We start from the raw sequence: 17,794 nt of genomic DNA, 5'->3' as shown, positions 1-17,794 counted from the left end.
CTTTCTTTTCTTTTTTTTTTTTTGTGCCGACGTGTAACTTCCTGCCAGTCTGGGTCTGACACCTTTTTGTTTGTAATCGGTCGCTAACGCATCTAAACCCCGGTGAGGCTGCCACGCCCATCGTTTTGTGACAGCTGCTGGAAGAGCGGAGTTCCCAACTTTCTGATGACCACGAACCAAAGTACGTCGTGCAAAAACCTCAGACTGCAGGATCTCACATGATTAATAGGGAAATACTGTCTACATCATAAATTGTTTGCTAACTGCGGCCATCTTGGTTCACCTTCTCTGAGGGGGTCAAGTAGTGGACCGTTGATTCTGATTCCAACCCATTTTCTGATGTCTCCCATGAATGGCGTTTGGCAGTAGTGCTCATTAGTGTCCGGAAGTCTAGCATGTCGTCACCAGTATGCGTGAGACAGTCTTGGGAATGAGGCTTGTGATTCACAGTGATTCATTGGGATGGGATCCCTCATGGGTGGGGGGCGGGGATGTACACTTCTGTCCTTTTCCCAGACCTTCCCACCCTCCCCAGGTATCTGTTTGTGAAGATGGGGAACGATTTTGAGAGAATTTTCCCCACAACGTTTTTTTTTTTTCCCCATCCAGGACTCCTGGGAAATAGATGCTGTCAGGATGGCTTTTAATAAAGTGAAATGCCTTCACATTGTGCTGCCTATCAGTTTTCTTTTTGGGGGGGGGGGGCAGGAGGCAGTTAGGAATCATTAAACTCAGTTGAAGTGCGAGTCAGCGTGAAGTCCCCTCAAAAATAGAAACGCAGACATTGGTGTTTGTGCGTGTGTCTGTGTGCGTGTGTGCGCCTTAACCCCCCCGCATGTAATTATGGCATCTCCTGAACAGCGCGCTGAGCTGTCAGACGACTCCTTTTGATGCCGGTCGCAGAGTATCACCGGAACCGATTTGATTTATGGCGTCGTTTTTATTTATCCCTGGGCTGGGAGAGCTGGAGAGGAGAAGGGGCACGCGCACGCACGCATGCACACACACACACACACACACACACACACACACACACACACACACACACACACACACACACACGCAATCATATCCATGGAGCTCCAGATGGGCTGATTTGATTCATGTTTGCATACATCCAGAGCTGAGTCGGGCTGACTGGGAAGAGATGCTCCTTTTCATGCCGTTCACTCCTGCTTCTCCGTTTCCCTCCTCCTGAATCCCTTCTCATCCCTTCATCCGGTGCCTTTGAATTAATCACCCCCACCCTTTTCCCCTCTGTCGTTCCACAGAGTGCCCAGCGGGGCAGTTCAAATCCGGCCCGGGGGCGGGGCTCTGTCTGCCATGCCCCGCCCACAGCCAGGCGCTCAGTGCTGGGGCGTCGGCCTGCCTCTGTCTCCAGGGATACTTCCGCGGGGACGCCGACGAGCCCACGGCGGCCTGCACCAGTGAGTACCGGCGAATCCGCTGCACCTGCCGCCTTTCGTTGTGACGTCACTTCCTATGATGCAACATTCTGGACTCCGCCCCCCAGAGAATCTCTTGATGACGGCTTTGGCCTTTCTCATTGGCTCGCTCGCCCGCCCTCTCTCTCCCTCCCCCTGTCCTCCCCCGTCCCGCTCGCTCCCGTGTAATCCCCTATCTCCCGGTCTCAGTCTTGTCCCCCACCCTTTGATGTTGCTCCCTCTTTCCTCCCTCCTCTGGGGGCTTTTTTTGTTCTCCTTGCTCCCCCCCCCCCAATGATCTGAGCCTGGCAGCATTGGCAGGTTGCCGTGGCGCCGCTGCCGGGATTATTATTATCATCCGAAAAGGCTTCCAGTGCTTTGCTCTGTGACCAGAGTTGGGGGGGGGGGGGCGCGCTGAAGGAACTGACTCCCGAAGAATTAAATGTCACTTCCAATCCTGGAGTTCGGACTGAACCAAATATGTAAAGTTTAAAAACATGGGGGGGTGGGGCGTTTAATTGGGATTGAGTGGATTGAATGAGTGTGAACAGGCTTTAAGGAGGGGGGGGGGGGATTGTTAATCAGCCCTGAAGCTATATGAAAAGTATCAGCTCTGTTCAGTGGTGGTCTGGCAGGAGGGGGCCGTATGGGTATGTTATGTGGCAGCAAGCCAGGCTGAAAGACTGCGGGCTGGTTATAGTGAGGGTGCCCCCTACAGGGCAGTCACGGGGATGGCGGGCAGCGTGCAAAGTCCTCACCGTGCCAGCCGCCGGGGGGACGGCAGATGGCGCGCATGCTAACGAGCCGGTCATGTGATTTGGAGGTCGTGGGGTCCGCTCGCCCGTGGCGGTCTTGGGCCCGTACCCATACGCTTACCTGCTGCACCGAAAAAACAGTCCGCGCTCGTGCGAGCGATCTGAGCCGGGGCGCTCTAGGGTCCAACATCCGAGCCCGGTGATCCCACGTGCTGTGCCTCCTCTCTCTCCTCCCCCTGGCAGCCCCTCCCTCGGCACCGCGTAACATCATGACACAGATCAACGACACGTCGGTGACGCTGGAGTGGAGCGAGCCCCTGGACAACGGCGGCCGCAGGGACCTGAACTACGCGCTGCATTGCCTGCGCTGCTCGGGCCCCTCGGGGAAGTGCGTCCCCTGTGGGGACAGCGTCAGCTACCGGCCGGCGCAGCGCGGTCTGGCGGCTCGGCGCGCCGTCATCTGGGGTCTACAGCCACACACTACCTACGCCTTCTCCGTGCAAGCGCTCAACGGCGTGTCGCAGCACAGCGGACGGGAGCCTGCCAGCGACAGTGTTAATATCACCACCAGCCACAATGGTGAGGGGGACAGGGGCGGGGCACAGTGCTGCGGGGGAGCGGGATAAACAGGTGGTGTGTTATCACACCAGGCACGGAAGGTTGTGGGTTCAAGTCCCTCTTGTGCGTGTCCTGTTTTTGACCTGAATTGCCGCTACATGGACCCGATTTTGCATCCAGCGACGTACAAACCAAAGCATAGTAAAAAGGGTTCTGGAAGCCGGGTGCTGAGCGTTTGTGTGTCTGTGCGCTGCCCCCCTACCCCGCCCCCGCAGTGCCCGTGCTCGTGTCCGGCATCACGAGGAGCAGAGCCACCGAGAGCAGCCTAACCTTGCACTGGCCCGTCCCCAGGATGTCCCACTACACCATCCTGCAGTACCAGCTCCGCTACTGCGAGAAGGTGAGGGGTCGGGGCGGGGCTACGGTAAGCCACACCCACAGTGATTTTCATTGACTGCTCCATTGTTCCTTTTAACCTCAGGCACCACCCTTCCCCCCCCACCAGGAAAGGTGTAATGAGGATGAGGCCTGGAGGTACAAGGAGAGCGACGTGGCCCAGGTAGTGCTGAGCGACTTGCGCCGGGGGACCCAGTACGAGGTGCAGGTCCGTGCCCGCACTATGGCTGGCTACGGAATCTTCGGTCCTGCCACGTCCTTCCGCACCCTCCCTGACGGTGAGTTCGCTGGCCAGCCCGTCTCCTCCTCCCCTCGGCCTCCGCGTGGCCTCATTCCTCACCACCGTAACGTGACGCGTGAATTCTCCAATCAAAACATGCCCCACCCTCCCTTTCAGACGACGCGGTCCATTCACAGCTGCTGGTCACTGGCGTCCTGATCGCCATGGGACTCCTCCTGCTCATCACAGTCATCGCCATCGCCGTCTTCTGCATCCGGTGAGTGGGGCGGGGGGGGGAGGGAGGAGTCAGCCGGGAGGAGGTGAAGAGAGAGAGTCCGGAATGTGAGAGAGCGGAGACTGACAAGCAGGCGAAGGAAAATGAGGAAAATCTGTACAGAAGGAGGCTAATATTACCATATATCCGGCGGGTTTGAGCTTAAATTAAAGCCTTGTGACTCTGGGCTTTACCTTTGGTCGCTGAGCATTCCTCTCCTGCCCCACCGTTTAGCTGATTCTGAAAAAAGCATTGTGTGGTGTGTGTGTGTGTGTGTGTGTGTGTGTGTGTGTGTGTGTGTGTGTGTGTGTGTGTGTGTGTGGCTGGGAGTGCATGTACAGGAAAGAGCTGTCCAACCCGCTCCGCAGACCAGGAGAACAATCACACTGACCCTGAACGTTAACCCTGCCTGATGCTTTTCTAAAAACAATACCATAGTAATTCCATATAAAGTAAGCCTTATATAAAGAAAAGCGCACAGCAGGTCCGTAGGAGCAGAATAGTTTTGAGTTAAAATATGTAGTGATTCTAGATATAGCTTCTGCAGAAGTGTGCGGCATAAAAAGCACGTGAAGCGGGGCACTGATGCAGCCGTGTGCCGGAGCGTGTCCGTCGCAGGTGACGCTGACCCGGGGGGGGCGGGGGTGACTGGCTCAGGCGCGGTCGGCACGGCTGCGGTAAGAGGAGTCGCCAGGAGATGAAGGATGAGTGTCAAGTGAAAAGAAAAAGGACTCGGGTCGGGAGGGGGGTCGGATTTGGCAGTTTTCCCTTATAAGTCCTGGGGGAGAGGTCTAAATAAAACCAGCCCGGATAAGCACCTCTGATCCATACGTGGGGGTGTGGAGTGGGTGTAGCCAGAGGAAGCATCAACCGTGGCAAAAGAAGTACCGCGTGTTGGATGGGGGGGGGGGCTGGAGGGAGCATTGAAAAGAGGATAAATGGACAGAGTGACGTTAGGGGAAAGGACAGGGGGTGGGAAGATGTGGAGGGGGGGGAGCGGTAGAGTAGGGCCCAGACACTGCGTCTATTTTCGGTCTGCCAGTGGGGGGCAGGGGGGTGGCAAGGCTTCCCGCTGCCGGGACGTGTTCTGCCAACAGCTGGGCCGCTAATGGAGCCCTTTCGGCCTGTAAAGGCGGTGGGGGCAGGTGGTGGTGGGGGGGGGGGAGCCGCACTGCGAGGGGTGATCTGCGGGCCAGCACCAGCGTGTGTGCACGCCTGCACTCGCTTCCGGAACTTTCTGGACTGTGAGTTGAAATGGCAGCCCGAAGGTAGTCGGGTGACACCGCCCGCCCCCCCCCCCGCCTCCCACCACCAGCGGTGCAGCAGCGTGTAAAACGCCGAGATCCTCCTGCCCGTTTAATCATTGTTGGTTTTGCCGCCATAATCATTCAGTTTTATTGGGCCGCACCGGCACCCCCCACCCCAACCCCCCCCCCCCCGAGCGTGTCACTTATGATGTACTGTCTGCCGTGGTCAGTTCGGCCGAGTGTAATTCCGCTTAAAATCGGAATTTCAGGAAGGGGGGTGGGGTGGTGTGACCTAATCTAGCCTTTAAAAATGTTTATTTTTACCTGAGTTATCATCTGGACGTGACCGTGTAAACAGCTCAGACTGTGCGCTTCGGGAATGTCAGCTGTGCCCAGACTGATGTCCTCTCTCGACCCCCCCCCCCCCCCCCCCCCCCCCCCCCCCCTGACTGCCCACAATCTGCAGCAAACACTCTCGAATGAAAGATCCGGAGCTCAGTGACAAGAACGGGCAGTACCTAATGGGGCAGGGTAAGGCATGTCCCCTCTACCGGCGCTGACGTTATTTGTCAAAGTGGGAAAAAATGTACAAGTTTTGCCCCATTTTCTTTTTTTAACTCCCTCCTGCCCCCCTGCCCCCCCCCCCCTTCCCATCACCCCTGCAGGCGTCAAGGTGTACATCGATCCCTTCACTTACGAGGACCCCAATGAGGCCGTGCGGGAGTTCGCGAAGGAGATTGACGTGTCCTTCGTCAAATTGAGGAAGTCATCGGAGCTGGTGATTATTTCGTTTCGTGTTTTCCTTGATTCCTCCGCCTCCTCGTTTCGGAGCCGCTCCTGATTTCGAGCGGGCCATTGCGTCAGTGTCCGGGCACGTCGGGGGTTGTATCAGTCAGGTACGCGACGCAGACCTAGGGGCGTGGGCGGAGGGTGCCGCAAGCAGCCAATACACTCACTTGCTCAACGGCGCCCCCTGCAGACCCATCTAGGTTAGTGCGCTGAGAAAAGGAAGAAAAAAAAAAAAAAAACCTTGCACAAAGTGGCGGGGCTTGTCTTCGAGGTATCTGGGAATTCTCAAGGGGAGGGTGCTAAGTCACGAATGCCAGGCCGGCTCAAAGTCGAGGAGTAATATGAAGCGAGAGTTGTTACGGTTATGAATGCGCTGGCATGTCTGTTGCTCCACTGTGGGTGGGAGGGGCAAGGTGGAGGCAAAATGAAACCAGATCAGCCCTTTCCCTTTTGTCTGTGACAGGATTCTTTAGTTCTCTGCCCGGGTTATGAAGCTCTGTTCTCGCTCTCTCGCCCTGCCTCCCATCTGAGCAGTAAAGCAGTACATTCCATGCTGCACTCTTTAGCGGTTATTGCCGTTACGTTCCGCGACTCCGAGGCCAATCCGTTTCCTTACGGGTCGGTTTCGCGGTGCGAGCTCACACCCGTGGCGACATCAGGGAGACGGAGAAACTAGGGCGCTTGTGTTTGACCTTCGGGGGAGGTACACGGGCGAACGGCGAGCGAATGGGGGAGATCGTTTCTACGCCAAGCTTCTCTGTGTCACTCACCCCCCCACCAACACCCCTCCCCTCTCCCCAGGTGAGTTTGGGGAGGTTTGCCGGGGCAGGCTGAAAATCCCGGGGAAGAAGGAAAACTATGTAGCCATCAAGACCTGAAGGGCGGCTACACGGAGAAGCAGAGGCGGGACTTCCTGAGCGAGGCCAGCATCATGGGCCAGTTCCAGCATCCCAACATCATCACCTGGAGGGCATCATCACCGCCAGCTGCCCCGTCATGATCCTCACCGAGTACATGGAGAACGGCGCCCTGGACTCTTTCCTGCGGGTACGTCCGCGCCCGCCTCTCTCCCCTCCCGCATCCGTCCATCTGGCGGATTGTTTACATCTATTACCGCAAGGAGATGGGACTCGCAACAGCCCCGAGAGACTGAAAATCCGGTAGATTAAAATACCGTACAAATCACGTGCGCAGTGTACAAATCACCAGGTTATTACTGGCCATCTCGCCAATCATCCACCCAGAGGGTGTATATGGGGGCGGGGCCACGGGAGAGCGATGACCCCCAGCTGAAAGCTGATTGGCCGCTGGAGTGTGCCCTCCCGTCACTCAGATTTAAAAGATATTAATGTCTAATGATGAGGTTTTTGTATAACTATGGCCCCCCCACCTTAAAAAAAACAAATCCTGGAATACCCCCTGCACCTACCTGTTTTTGCCCCTGACAGGTAATAACTTTTTCTTCTTTAAAGTGATTATATCTGCATGGTAACCCCTCTCTCCTGCGATGCTTCCCTCCAAAGCTGAACGACGGGCAGTTCACCCCCATCCAGCTGTGGGCATGCTGCGGGGCATCGCCTCGGGGTGAAGTACCTGTCGGAGATGAGCTACGTCCACCGGGACCTGGCCGCCCGCAACATCCTGGTAACAGCAACCTGGTGTGCAAAGTGTCCGACTTCGGGCTGTCCCGATTCTGCAGGAAAACTCCTCCGACCCCACGTACACCAGCTCCCTGGTACGCACCGCACCCCACACACCCCCCCCCCCCCCCCCAAGTCCCGACGTGTTGCAAGACATGCCTGATAAAATTCCCCAGTTAATGTGCTGGCACCTCCCCATCCAGCTGTCATCCCTCCATCCATTCCCACGTTACCGCATCCCTCTTTTAATTTGTTATTCCTGTCTGGGGGTCATGGTTTCTTGCTGTAACAGCTGATAACTGCCCCCCCTCCCCACCATGGCCCTCCTATCTATGGCAGAGCCTCACGGTTCCTCAGTTAGCGCCCACATGCTATTCTGCTCCCCAGTCTGCTGGGACAGATTGGCATGTTAGTCCGCCTCGGTACCGCGGCCCGCCAAACAGACCCGACGAGGTCGGAGCGGCTCGGCGTTACCCCCTGAAAAGCCCGGCTGGCTGTCGGCTTCCCGGCAGTCAACACAGCGCTGCGTTAAGGCACTTTGCCAACGCTGTTTATGACACAGCACGGGGTGAGGACCTCTCTCAGATACAAAGGCATAACTGCCGTTCCACTTTCCGGACACCCAGGCAGCTGGCCTAGTCGGTTACCGTCACAATACTGACCCCATCCACTTCAATAGGGTGGCAAGATCCCCATCCGCTGGACGGCCCCGGAGGCCATCGCCTTCCGGAAGTTCACCTCGGCCTCGGACGCCTGGAGTTACGGCATCGTCATGTGGGAGGTCATGTCCTTCGGCGAGCGGCCCTACTGGGACATGAGCAACCAGGATGTGAGTGGTTCCGCGCCCATCTCCACATCCTTCCGATCAGGATTCTTGACTTTTCCCGATCCGTCTCTCTATCTCTCTCATGTGGACCACATTGTTCTGGTCTTCTGCCCAATTGGATTGGGTTAAATTTAAATTTAGAGCTTGTGGGATGGCCACGTATTGGATCAGCTGCACATTTGGTTCCGTGCCGGAAGTGTCAAGGCCGAACCCAACGCCCTGATTGGTTAACCACAGTGAGATGCTCGTTTGTGACTCCACTCTTCCCCCTCAGGTGATCAACGCCATCGAGCAGGACTACCGGCTTCCCCCGCCTCCCGACTGCCCCACCCTCCTGCACCAGCTGATGCTGGACTGCTGGCAGAAGGACCGAGCGGCTCGGCCCGCTTCGCCGCCATCGTCAGTGCCCTGGACAAGCTGATCCGCAACCCAGCCTCGCTCAAGATCGTAGCCCAGGAGGGCAGGGTGAGCCGGGGAGGGCGCCGGCCAGCCTGCATTTCCTCTACGCTCCCAGTCACTGAACTGGGAGCTTAAAGCCAGAATCCAATTCCATATGCTGCTCCTTGATCCTGGCAGCTAGCGAATTAGCCTTGCGCTCACAAGGTTGTGGGGTCAGATCCCGGCCCGTTCGGTGTGTGTTGCGTTTGTATGTTTTTCCTCACGTTCGTTTGAGGTTCACACTGTCGTCGTGCGTATGTGCCTCGTGTGGCTCAGCGGGTTAGGATGCTGCTTCTGTGATCAGAAGGTCGCTCGTTCAAATCCCAGGGTCGGCTGAGTGATGTCACCATTGGGCTCTAAACAAGGCCCTTAATCCCCAATTGCTCCAGGGATTGTCTGACCTTGCTTTATGTAAAAAAAAAATATGAGTCTTTGGATAAAAGCAAAAATAAAAATGTAAATGACCTGACATCCAAGGTGTCCCTGCCTTACTGGGATGGACTCCAAGCGCGACGATTCCGGGTGCTGCTATATTCCAGCCGTGTCAGAAATGACCGCGTAATTATGTTTATGGTAGCAAGAATCTCATTTCCTCAGAAATAAATAAAGCACTCGGCCTCCATCTAAATGCCTCCTTACCTCCTTCCTAGCAGCTAGACGGCCGGTGGCCATAATCCGGAAAGAGGAGCAATATCTTTTTGAGAATTCAGACAGTGACTGAGCGCAGTGCCAGCCAGTGTGCAGTGTGCAGTGTGCACAGCGTTAATTTTACTCTCCGGAGATTTCCAATACAGACATCACGGGCGTCCCCCCGTGACTGCAGACTTTCCGGGTGTCCTTCGTTCACGCTGGATGTGGGGAGAGCTTAGGATGTGGGGCTGGCCATCTTGAGCCAGAGTGTTTTAGTGTTGGGGGGGGGTAACCAAACGCGAATCGTAAAGGGGGGCCATTCGCCTGGTGGCATCGTTAAACAGAAATGACCGGGGGGAGATGAGGGCGACAGAATGAAGATCCGTAACCTCGACCGAAATGGGCCAGGCAGCAGTTGAAGGTCGAGTCTAAAGTGAGCGCTGACGACTGCTCGGGACCGCTGGGGACTTTCATCACTGCAAACAGGAAAAGGTCAAACTGACCAATAAAACTGCCTGTTATTGGTTGAAAAATCAATGGAATAACGATGATCAAATCACCCCTTAACCCCCCACCCCCCACCTAACCTTTGACCTACTTGTCAGTCATGTGATCCTCCGTTGAGATGCCCCGCCCCCCTGACCTTTGACCTACCTGTCAGTCATGTGATCCTCTGTTGAGATGCCCCGCCCCCCTGACCTTTGACCTACCTGTCAGTCATGTGATCCTCCGTTGAGATGCCCCTCCCCCCACCTGGATGGAACATGACGCCGACTGCCTATGTGACACCCTCCCCCTCCCTTTGCCCAGGCCGTCCCACCCACTGCTGGACCAGCGTGGCCCCCCACCCCCCTCCGCCTGCGGGTCCGTGGGCGACTGGCTGAGGGCCATCAAGATGGAACGTTACGAAGAAGGCTTCCTCCAGGCCGGCATCACCTCCTTCCAGCTGCTCGCCCAGGTCACCACAGAGTGAGTCTCCTCCCCCCATGGTCCCGGCTCCCCCCACTCAAACCGTGGTTCCCTTAACCTTACACTAACTGAATGGGCGCCTTACCTCCTCCTGGCCAGCGAGGGGCAGTAAGATACTGACATGCATCCTCTGAGCTGCGCCTACCACCTGGGTTGGGGACCCGCTCATTCCCCTTGGCTTTTGGTGCCCTGCCAGGACTAGTTAATATTCATGAAGGGAGCACTACCTGATTGGTTGGTGAGTAGGTTGGCAGGGGAAGGCTCATTAATATTCATGAGGCAGCCCCACTTCATTGGCTGGTGAAAGGTGGTAACATTCCCTCTGTCACTAAGTCTTTTCTGACTCGACTCCTTATCAGTATCTGGACCAGCGATAAAGGCCCCACGTGTCCTGCATGCGCTGGAGTCTTTGTGCCCCCCCCCCCCCCCCACAAAAGGTGTCTGATCTGATAAGGCGGGCAGGCTGACATGAGTCTCGTCCCCCCCCCTCTCTCCCGCAGGGACCTCCTGCGCATCGGTGTCACACTCGCCGGCCACCAGAAGAAGATCCTGTCCAGCATCCAGACCATCAGGGCCCACGACGGCACGCTGGGAGCCATGCGTTTTTAAAGATTCCGGGGCCCCGCCCCTAGCCCCGCCCCCTCTGGACAATAGGAGGACTCTCCAGCCAATCAGCTGCTCATCGCTAAACATGATTTTCCCGGTTGTATTTTTCCTTCCTCCCCCCCTTGCCACCACCCATTAATTGCCCAGGACTTCTGTGCAGACTAAATACAACCCCCCCCTTATTTTTACATTGTGGAGGGTGGGGGGTCATCCTGACTTGAAGCACAAACCACAGACAGACCCTACTCTTAGGTGTCTGTTCTTCCCAGATAGCTGGTGGAATGAAGCACTGAGCCCCTCAGCAGAACCAGACCTACGGACCTTGATTAGGTGCCGGTTCTGCTGCAATAGGCCAAAAGAACCAGGTTCCACCAATGTGGCACGCGGACCTTGCTGCATCTCTGGATGGGACTGGCGTGAGTTCTGCAGCAAAGCCTGTTTGCTGACCTGGGATCAGGAGTGAATGGATTCATTTGGATTTCCTACCTGGATCAGCCCAAAGTTCCGCTTCGCGGTGCTGTACTTCCTCTTCTCACAGACTGTTTTTCCCCTCCCTATTTACTCTTTCTTTTGATCTCCCAGTACTGGGAGACGAGGAGGGACCAGGGGTGTATTTAGCACTTGTTAACGTCCGGAAGGAGCCGCGATCCCTCACTGTTCCGGCTCCATTCCCACTTATCCGGACCAAAACTTCCAGTCTCCCCCTGGACCAAGAACGCGGTTCCAGCCTGTAGGAGCCCAGCCCCTCTAACCTTCACTACACTGTGCTGCCCGCACACAGCAACCCTACAGGTACCGTACGGTACTGCGAGCGACAGCCACACCCAGAACGGTTCTGTCGGCATTCGGTATGTGAACGGGCCCCAGGCCCTTGGAATTCTGGGACAATATTTCTGATCTTCACATTGAGGATCTGTTATTATAAACCAATGATTTTTTTTTTAAGTTTCCTTTTATTTGTATAAATATACATATATATGGGTTTGAGGCTTCACTCCCCGCAGTGTGTAATCTCTGTGTCTGGTCACAATAAAGATTCACAGCACTGTTTACCCCGCGACTGTGTCATTTCGGCGGCGTCCGCTCCTCCTATTTATGACTCTCGTAAAGTTTTATCGCTCCATTCTGCGTTTATACCCAAAAAGACACGCTCTCCCGTGCCTGTAGCACACTCTGGCGTGTGTCCTGCCCCCCATCCATTCCCCGCCGGAAGGGCGCGCACATACGCATCGTGTCGTCCAAGCGCGTAATTGTTTCTCGGTTGCTTGTTCTGGAACGCTCTTTCCGGTGTGTTCCCTGACCTCTTTGGACCTGGATCCAAGGAAAAGCGGCAGTTTCAGGCGCCGCACACGCCCCGCCTTGCACTGCCCCCTAGTGGCGGGGTATTGGGAACCACTGCGAACCCTCCTTTCCGTCTGCCCTTGAATCACCGGTTTCAGCTCTGCCTTGTAGAATCTCTCTCTCTCTCGTCTCTCGCTCCCTTCTTCCTCCACAGGGGCTGGGGCCAGGCTCACTGTTCCCTCAAGGCTCTTTATCTCTCCTTTTCTGTCCCCCTCTCCGTTCGCCCCCCCCCCCAGTGCCCAGACGGGCGGCGACTCACAAAAGCAGATTCTCGTTCCGTCTCCTTGGCTTCTCTAAGTCCTGGATTTGGAAAAGGGACGGAGTTAAAAGGAGGAAGGACTCAGGGAGTGGGGGGAGGGGATAATACCCTCCCACTCGCCATGCGGGCACTGAGACTGGGCAGAGACTTGTGCCGGTGGTGGAAATGAGGCTCGGTGCCCACCGTGAGGCGCTATCACTGCGTGCTGTCAGTGTGCTTACCCGCCCTGTGCAGTGTGGAATCTCCCCCAATCCAAGGACAGATGGTTAGGTGAGTCGGTGTCTAAATTGCCCATTTTTTGCGTCTGTCTGTGTATCATGGACCTGTGATGGACTGGCATCCCATCCAGGTTGCCCCCCCCCCCCCCCCCGCCTAGGGAGCTGTGCTTCTGGGACAGCTCCAAGCTCACGGCGCTGCCCGGTCTGGAGAGGATGAATGGATGGATGGATGTGTGGATAGATTTTAAAAATCCTCAAATAAACTGGATGACGGGACACTGTAAAGGAGTGTTTAAAATCGGAAAACCGGAGTTGGTTGACAGAGGGAAATGTAAAATATAAAGAAAACAGATGGAAGATTCCGGAATGAGCACGACTGGAGATTCCAGTAGAACAGGGTGCACCTCCAGCAGCATACCTGCTTGACACTTGAAATCTCGTTCATTCTACCGAACACCCCTAACAGGAGACTTCAGTCAACCCCTCCTCCCATTACACCCCCCCCCCCCCACCCGTATCGCCATGTTACATTCCTGAGTACGGCCGGGCGAGGTTGTGGAGGGTTTAGGGAGATAAGGATGCAGAAGCGAATAGCTGTGGGTGATAGTGGAGGTGTGTGCACGTGGGGGGTGAAGCGGCCCCCACCCTCATTCTCAGGAATGCAATCGACGCTGCAATCTCAGTCTTCAGCTGCCCTTCGCTTAATTTCCCCTCCTCCACCCTCGCTAACCCTGGCCGCACCTCCTCCTGTCCGTCTGGTCTCATCCCCCGCTTCTATCTTCCACTTCATCCCGCCGTCTTGCCCTAAGCCTGCCGCTCGTTAAAACATTAGTCCTCTTTTATTGCCGTCTTCCTCTCCACTCGTTTATGGGCTGATTTTTTTTTTTTTCTTGCTGTGCCGGTATCCATCCATCTTTCCTCTATCACTGCTGGCCTTATCTCTGCTCGCCTCGGCATTCTTGGCTATAGGGGGCATCTTTACACGAGGGGGGGGCTCAGCCTCTGGCTCCCCCCAGGTTTAAGTTCCTGTTTGCCCCCCCCCCCCCGTCCCTCCCTCGGAGGTAAAATTAAAAATCTGCAATCAGGCTCCATGGATTCCTTTCGCCGTTTTATCTCGGTTCAGGAGACCTTTTTATGCCTCTCCTGTGAGTTATCATTTTTCGGTGAAACGCGACTGAAAGACGATCTAGGAGCGGATCGGAAACAGCTGTTACAACATTTACATTTCGGCCGTATCGCGAAACAGGTGTGGGCTGCTCTAGGTGAAATAATGGAGTCTGGAGGGGAGGGGGCGCACTTAAGGGTTAGAGGCGGGATGAAGTTCAGTTCCCCTCGCCTGTGAGCTCACTTTCATTTTATATTCAAGCCAGAAACTTGAAAAGGATACCCACCAAAATTTGATAATTCCCATAAATGTCTTCCCTTGTATTTACGGCGGTGAGACACCGTTCCGAGTAATGCGTTTGCAAGCGTGTGGATCGCGGCTAGAGCCAACTGTTCCCAGCGAGTGTTTTTAAGAGTCGGCGAGAGGAATTTGTGGCACTTTTTCAGGGAAGGGAAGCAGACATTTTGCTTACGGATATAGAGATATGACACAAACAGGAGAATTGGGTAAAGTTTTGCTTAGGTAAGCTGTTGTCATTTTGGTTATATGTAAATACTGTGACCTCTGGATGTGGTTGGAAGAATAAAAATAAACCAAAAATCTCTGTGGTTCTGCATCTAGGATGTTCTGGGGGGATGGGAGGGGGGTTGGGCTTGCCGCTGGGCTAGTCGGCTGACCCTTTAACCCAGAACCTAACTCCGCCCCTCCAAAAATACAAACCAGAAGTAACTTACTTTCAGACCTACTTTTACACAGCAGGATAAGCCGCTGAAGCAGGCCAGGTCGAGTATCTCTCTCTAGATATACGCCTCTGGGGTATGACCCAACAACCTACTGTTTAAGCCTTCAATCCCTTTGGTACTGTTGTCCACAGCGATGCTCTTCTAATCACAGCCGTGTTCATTATTCTTGTTGACACAAATATCAGCCAACATTGAAAATCTGTGCTTTACTGACAGATTAGAACAGTGTTTAAGACTGAATCGTTCGTAGCTCGTAGATCGGAACGTTGTTGGCTCAAGTCCCAGGGTTGGCAGAGTGATTTCACCGTTGGGCCCTTGAATAAAATAATGCAAGTCGCTTTGGTCGCTTTGAATAAAAAGTGTCTGCTCAATAAATAAAATGTAAATTTGTATCTGATCATCTAAGCTGGGCTGAATTCCTAATCCCAGCTCAAGAACTATTGACTCCCTGCTTGTGAGTCCTTTGTACCCCGTGAACTTGGCTTGTTGACCTTCCTGACAAAGGTCTGTAGACAGACGATCGTCAAAATGTGCCGCCCCGCTACGACCACAGCATCCAGCTGATCTGCGTATGATGCCTTTTGCCCGAATCTTTAAAGCGTTTAAAAGTAATATTTTGAAGCAGCGGCTGTGTGGTGAAGCAGCTGAGTTTCCTGAAGCCACTCGGCGTCCAGTCGTCGGTATAAGCGGGTGCGAGTCATGCGGCACGCCGTCTCCGGCTGCACGTCAGCGGGGGGGGACGAAGGCGCGAGGAGATGCCGGGGAGCATTCCAGGGGGGCGCGATCGTCCCTGCAGCTGATTAGTGTTTCTGACCAAAAAAAAAAAGATCCGTTTACCAAAAAAAAAAATAAAGATCAGTTTTTTTAGAACAAGATTACTGGGCCTTTCATAGATTTATCGGGGGGGGGGGAGAAGAAAACTCAGTGTTAAATATCTGCTTGCGTTCAGAATTGCAAACGAACCGATCGCAGGCAAACCGACCCAAAGCTGCCCTCACCAGCCAGACTGTGGTCCTGGCCGGGCCCCTAATTAAGGCTGTATATCAATTCTGACCCCCTCCTCCGCCAAATCCATCCCCACTGGCTCAGCTTTGATTACAATCAGTGCAGGTTCGGTCAGCGAGCGGCTGGCATGATCCCCCCACTCCACTCCCCCCCCAGAACATCCTAGATGCAGAACCACAGCCCACCGAAACATACATGGCTGGCTCGTCAGATTGCACCGTGTGTGTGTGTGTGTGTGTGTGTGTGTGTGTGTTTACACAATTTTGTACAGCTTCCAGACGAAGAAATCCAAAACCCACAACATTTGGTTCCGATTACCACGCCCTGGCCTGCTGCACGAGTGTGTGTGTGTGTGTGTGTGTGTATATGGCAGTACATCCCACCTGGGCCCCCAGCCCTGAAGGGGCCTCTTCGCTCCTCCCAGGTACACATTACCACTTGCTCGCTCAGGCTTTTACTGGTGCTCAGGAGGTGGGGGGGGGGGGCAGACTCTTCCGGCCAGTAAAGCAGTCTCTGTTCCTGGAGAACCTCATATTTCACCACGGTATAAAGCTGCCAGGCGGACGGCGTTCGCCTTGACGGCACTCTGACCCTGGGAGGGGCGGCTGCTCTGCCTTGCGTGTGATTTCTACGTGGCTGCTCTGCCCCGCCTGTGATTTCTATGCGGCCGCCGCCTGCCCTGTCATAGCGCTGTTACTCACTCCAAGTACTAAAATAAATAAATAAATAAATAAATATCCCATCTCTATCAAAATCAGTTTCAGTTGCCATTCTGTGACGTTTGGGAGGGGTTGTCCTGACCACACACTCACATGAAGGCTGATATTTGGGGTTTTAGGGATTCTGGGGGGGGGGCAGTTTTACGAGAGTAAAATCTCTGAGGTCACGCTTCAGATAAGCCCAGATGTCCTAGTTCTGGTACCAAACACGTCTGAGGCGAGTCTGATTTACAGCCCGTCTGCCTTTATTCTCCACATCTGAACAGTCTGGATGTGATAGTGTGTCTAAGCTGTGTGGGTATGCGCCCCCCCCGGCCCCCCAGGGGAATCTGGCTGTGAGATTACTTGCCTCGCCCTAGGAACCTGGATCCTCTCCATACATATTCCTTCCGATTTAAACATCTTATTTCGGTGGGAATGACGGCTCTGAGTCAGGCCAGCATGGCACCTCCCCCCCCCATCGCCCCCCCTCCCCCATATCCACACCGCATGTTCTGTTTTCCTGACTCTGCAGTGGAGGTGAGAGCTCACTTCCTCCCGTTCATGCTGTGAGCTGCCGCACCCTTGACAGAGGCCCTTACGTCCGCAAAGCACCACTTCCTTTCCTACCCCCCCCCCCCCCCACATTAAAACAGTATTTAGCACAGTCCTCCCCCATCCTGCACAGATGTAGTTATCCCCCAGTAATCAGTAATTTTAAAACAAGCTAATTTTGGTCCCTGTCTGCAGGGATTAGCGTGACCCATGTATGAGACTCTAGCAGCTTGCGTGTGCATTAACACCTTCGTTTGGTCACTAGTTCGTTCGGTCAGTCGTTTGTTTGGTCAGTCATCCGTTTCGGCGGTTTCAGCATCTTTGTCCCGCGTCACCTTGAACTTTTCCTCCACCTCCTCCCGGGCCACGGAACCCAGTTTGCACTTTCCCAGCACCCCCCCCTGGAGAGAAGGGTTAGGGTTGGCAGGTGCCATCGATCTCTCCCCCGCCCTGGTTTGTCCCTAACCGGCTGTGACAGCCCTCCAGCCCTGGACAGACCCTCCAGTTCACCTGACCGGAGCTGTGCTAACTAGCGGGGGGGAGGCTTTAACTGCCCTTGTTGCAGTTATGGCGTCTCTGTTCGGTTTCCTCGTCCAAAAAGCCCCCCCTAACCCCGACAGCAGACGGCAGGGAGGCACGCCACGGGCAAGTGGTGGAATTCTTCTCCAAATCCGGTTCCAATTCCAGTAACAAAAAGATCTTATTTTCTTGCCCCCCCCCTTTTTTTCCCTTGACAGCCGTGCTATTGGTGTTGGGCTTTTCACGCATTTCCTGCCCGCATTAGCAGTTGTGCCCCACCCCCACTTCACCATGCCCAATTACTGACACGTTCCCTCCCTCACATCATACCAAGGTCAAATATTTGACCTTTTCCTTTCTGCGGCTTTAACCGTTAACCCTTTTGCACCTGGATTGATGGATCACACACGCACGCACATGCACACACACACACACATACACACAGTCGCTGGCTCTCTCTTCCCGCCGCCGGTTTTGCCGCCGGCCTCCTCAGCACCAGATTGGCATGCCGTGAGTTTGGCCTCCGGCTCCCCGTTTGGCCCGAGCGCGCGCCGAAGGCCGGCTCCGCACTCCGGTTCT

The 17,794-nt window shown here is 54.9% G+C and overlaps 1 protein-coding gene across 1 annotated transcript in view; it reads left to right on the top strand.

Annotated features, from left to right (window-relative positions):
• The window catches only part of ephb4a (eph receptor B4a), a 33,539-nt gene extending 21,715 nt beyond the window's left edge, over positions 1-11,824 (top strand). The window contains 21 exon segments of the mRNA XM_072706768.1: positions 1,272-1,427; positions 2,423-2,758; positions 3,013-3,137; positions 3,243-3,411; positions 3,531-3,630; positions 5,341-5,405; positions 5,540-5,629; positions 5,632-5,652; positions 6,465-6,536; positions 6,539-6,619; positions 6,622-6,710; positions 7,187-7,214; positions 7,217-7,246; positions 7,249-7,305; positions 7,308-7,355; positions 7,358-7,398; positions 7,983-8,132; positions 8,404-8,512; positions 8,515-8,608; positions 10,008-10,166; positions 10,667-11,824. Of these exon segments, the coding sequence (XP_072562869.1) occupies positions 1,272-1,427; positions 2,423-2,758; positions 3,013-3,137; positions 3,243-3,411; positions 3,531-3,630; positions 5,341-5,405; positions 5,540-5,629; positions 5,632-5,652; positions 6,465-6,536; positions 6,539-6,619; positions 6,622-6,710; positions 7,187-7,214; positions 7,217-7,246; positions 7,249-7,305; positions 7,308-7,355; positions 7,358-7,398; positions 7,983-8,132; positions 8,404-8,512; positions 8,515-8,608; positions 10,008-10,166; positions 10,667-10,775 (2,129 nt within the window). The 3' untranslated portion in view covers positions 10,776-11,824.
• Positions 11,825-17,794: the final 5,970 nt, after the last annotated feature.

The sequence above is a fragment of the Paramormyrops kingsleyae genome, chromosome 24, assembly GCF_048594095.1.
Source record: "Paramormyrops kingsleyae isolate MSU_618 chromosome 24, PKINGS_0.4, whole genome shotgun sequence".
In the NCBI taxonomy this organism is placed as follows: domain Eukaryota; kingdom Metazoa; phylum Chordata; class Actinopteri; order Osteoglossiformes; family Mormyridae; genus Paramormyrops; species Paramormyrops kingsleyae.
The sequence above is the reverse complement of the archived record's forward strand: the minus strand, read 5'-3'. Positions and strand labels throughout refer to the sequence as shown.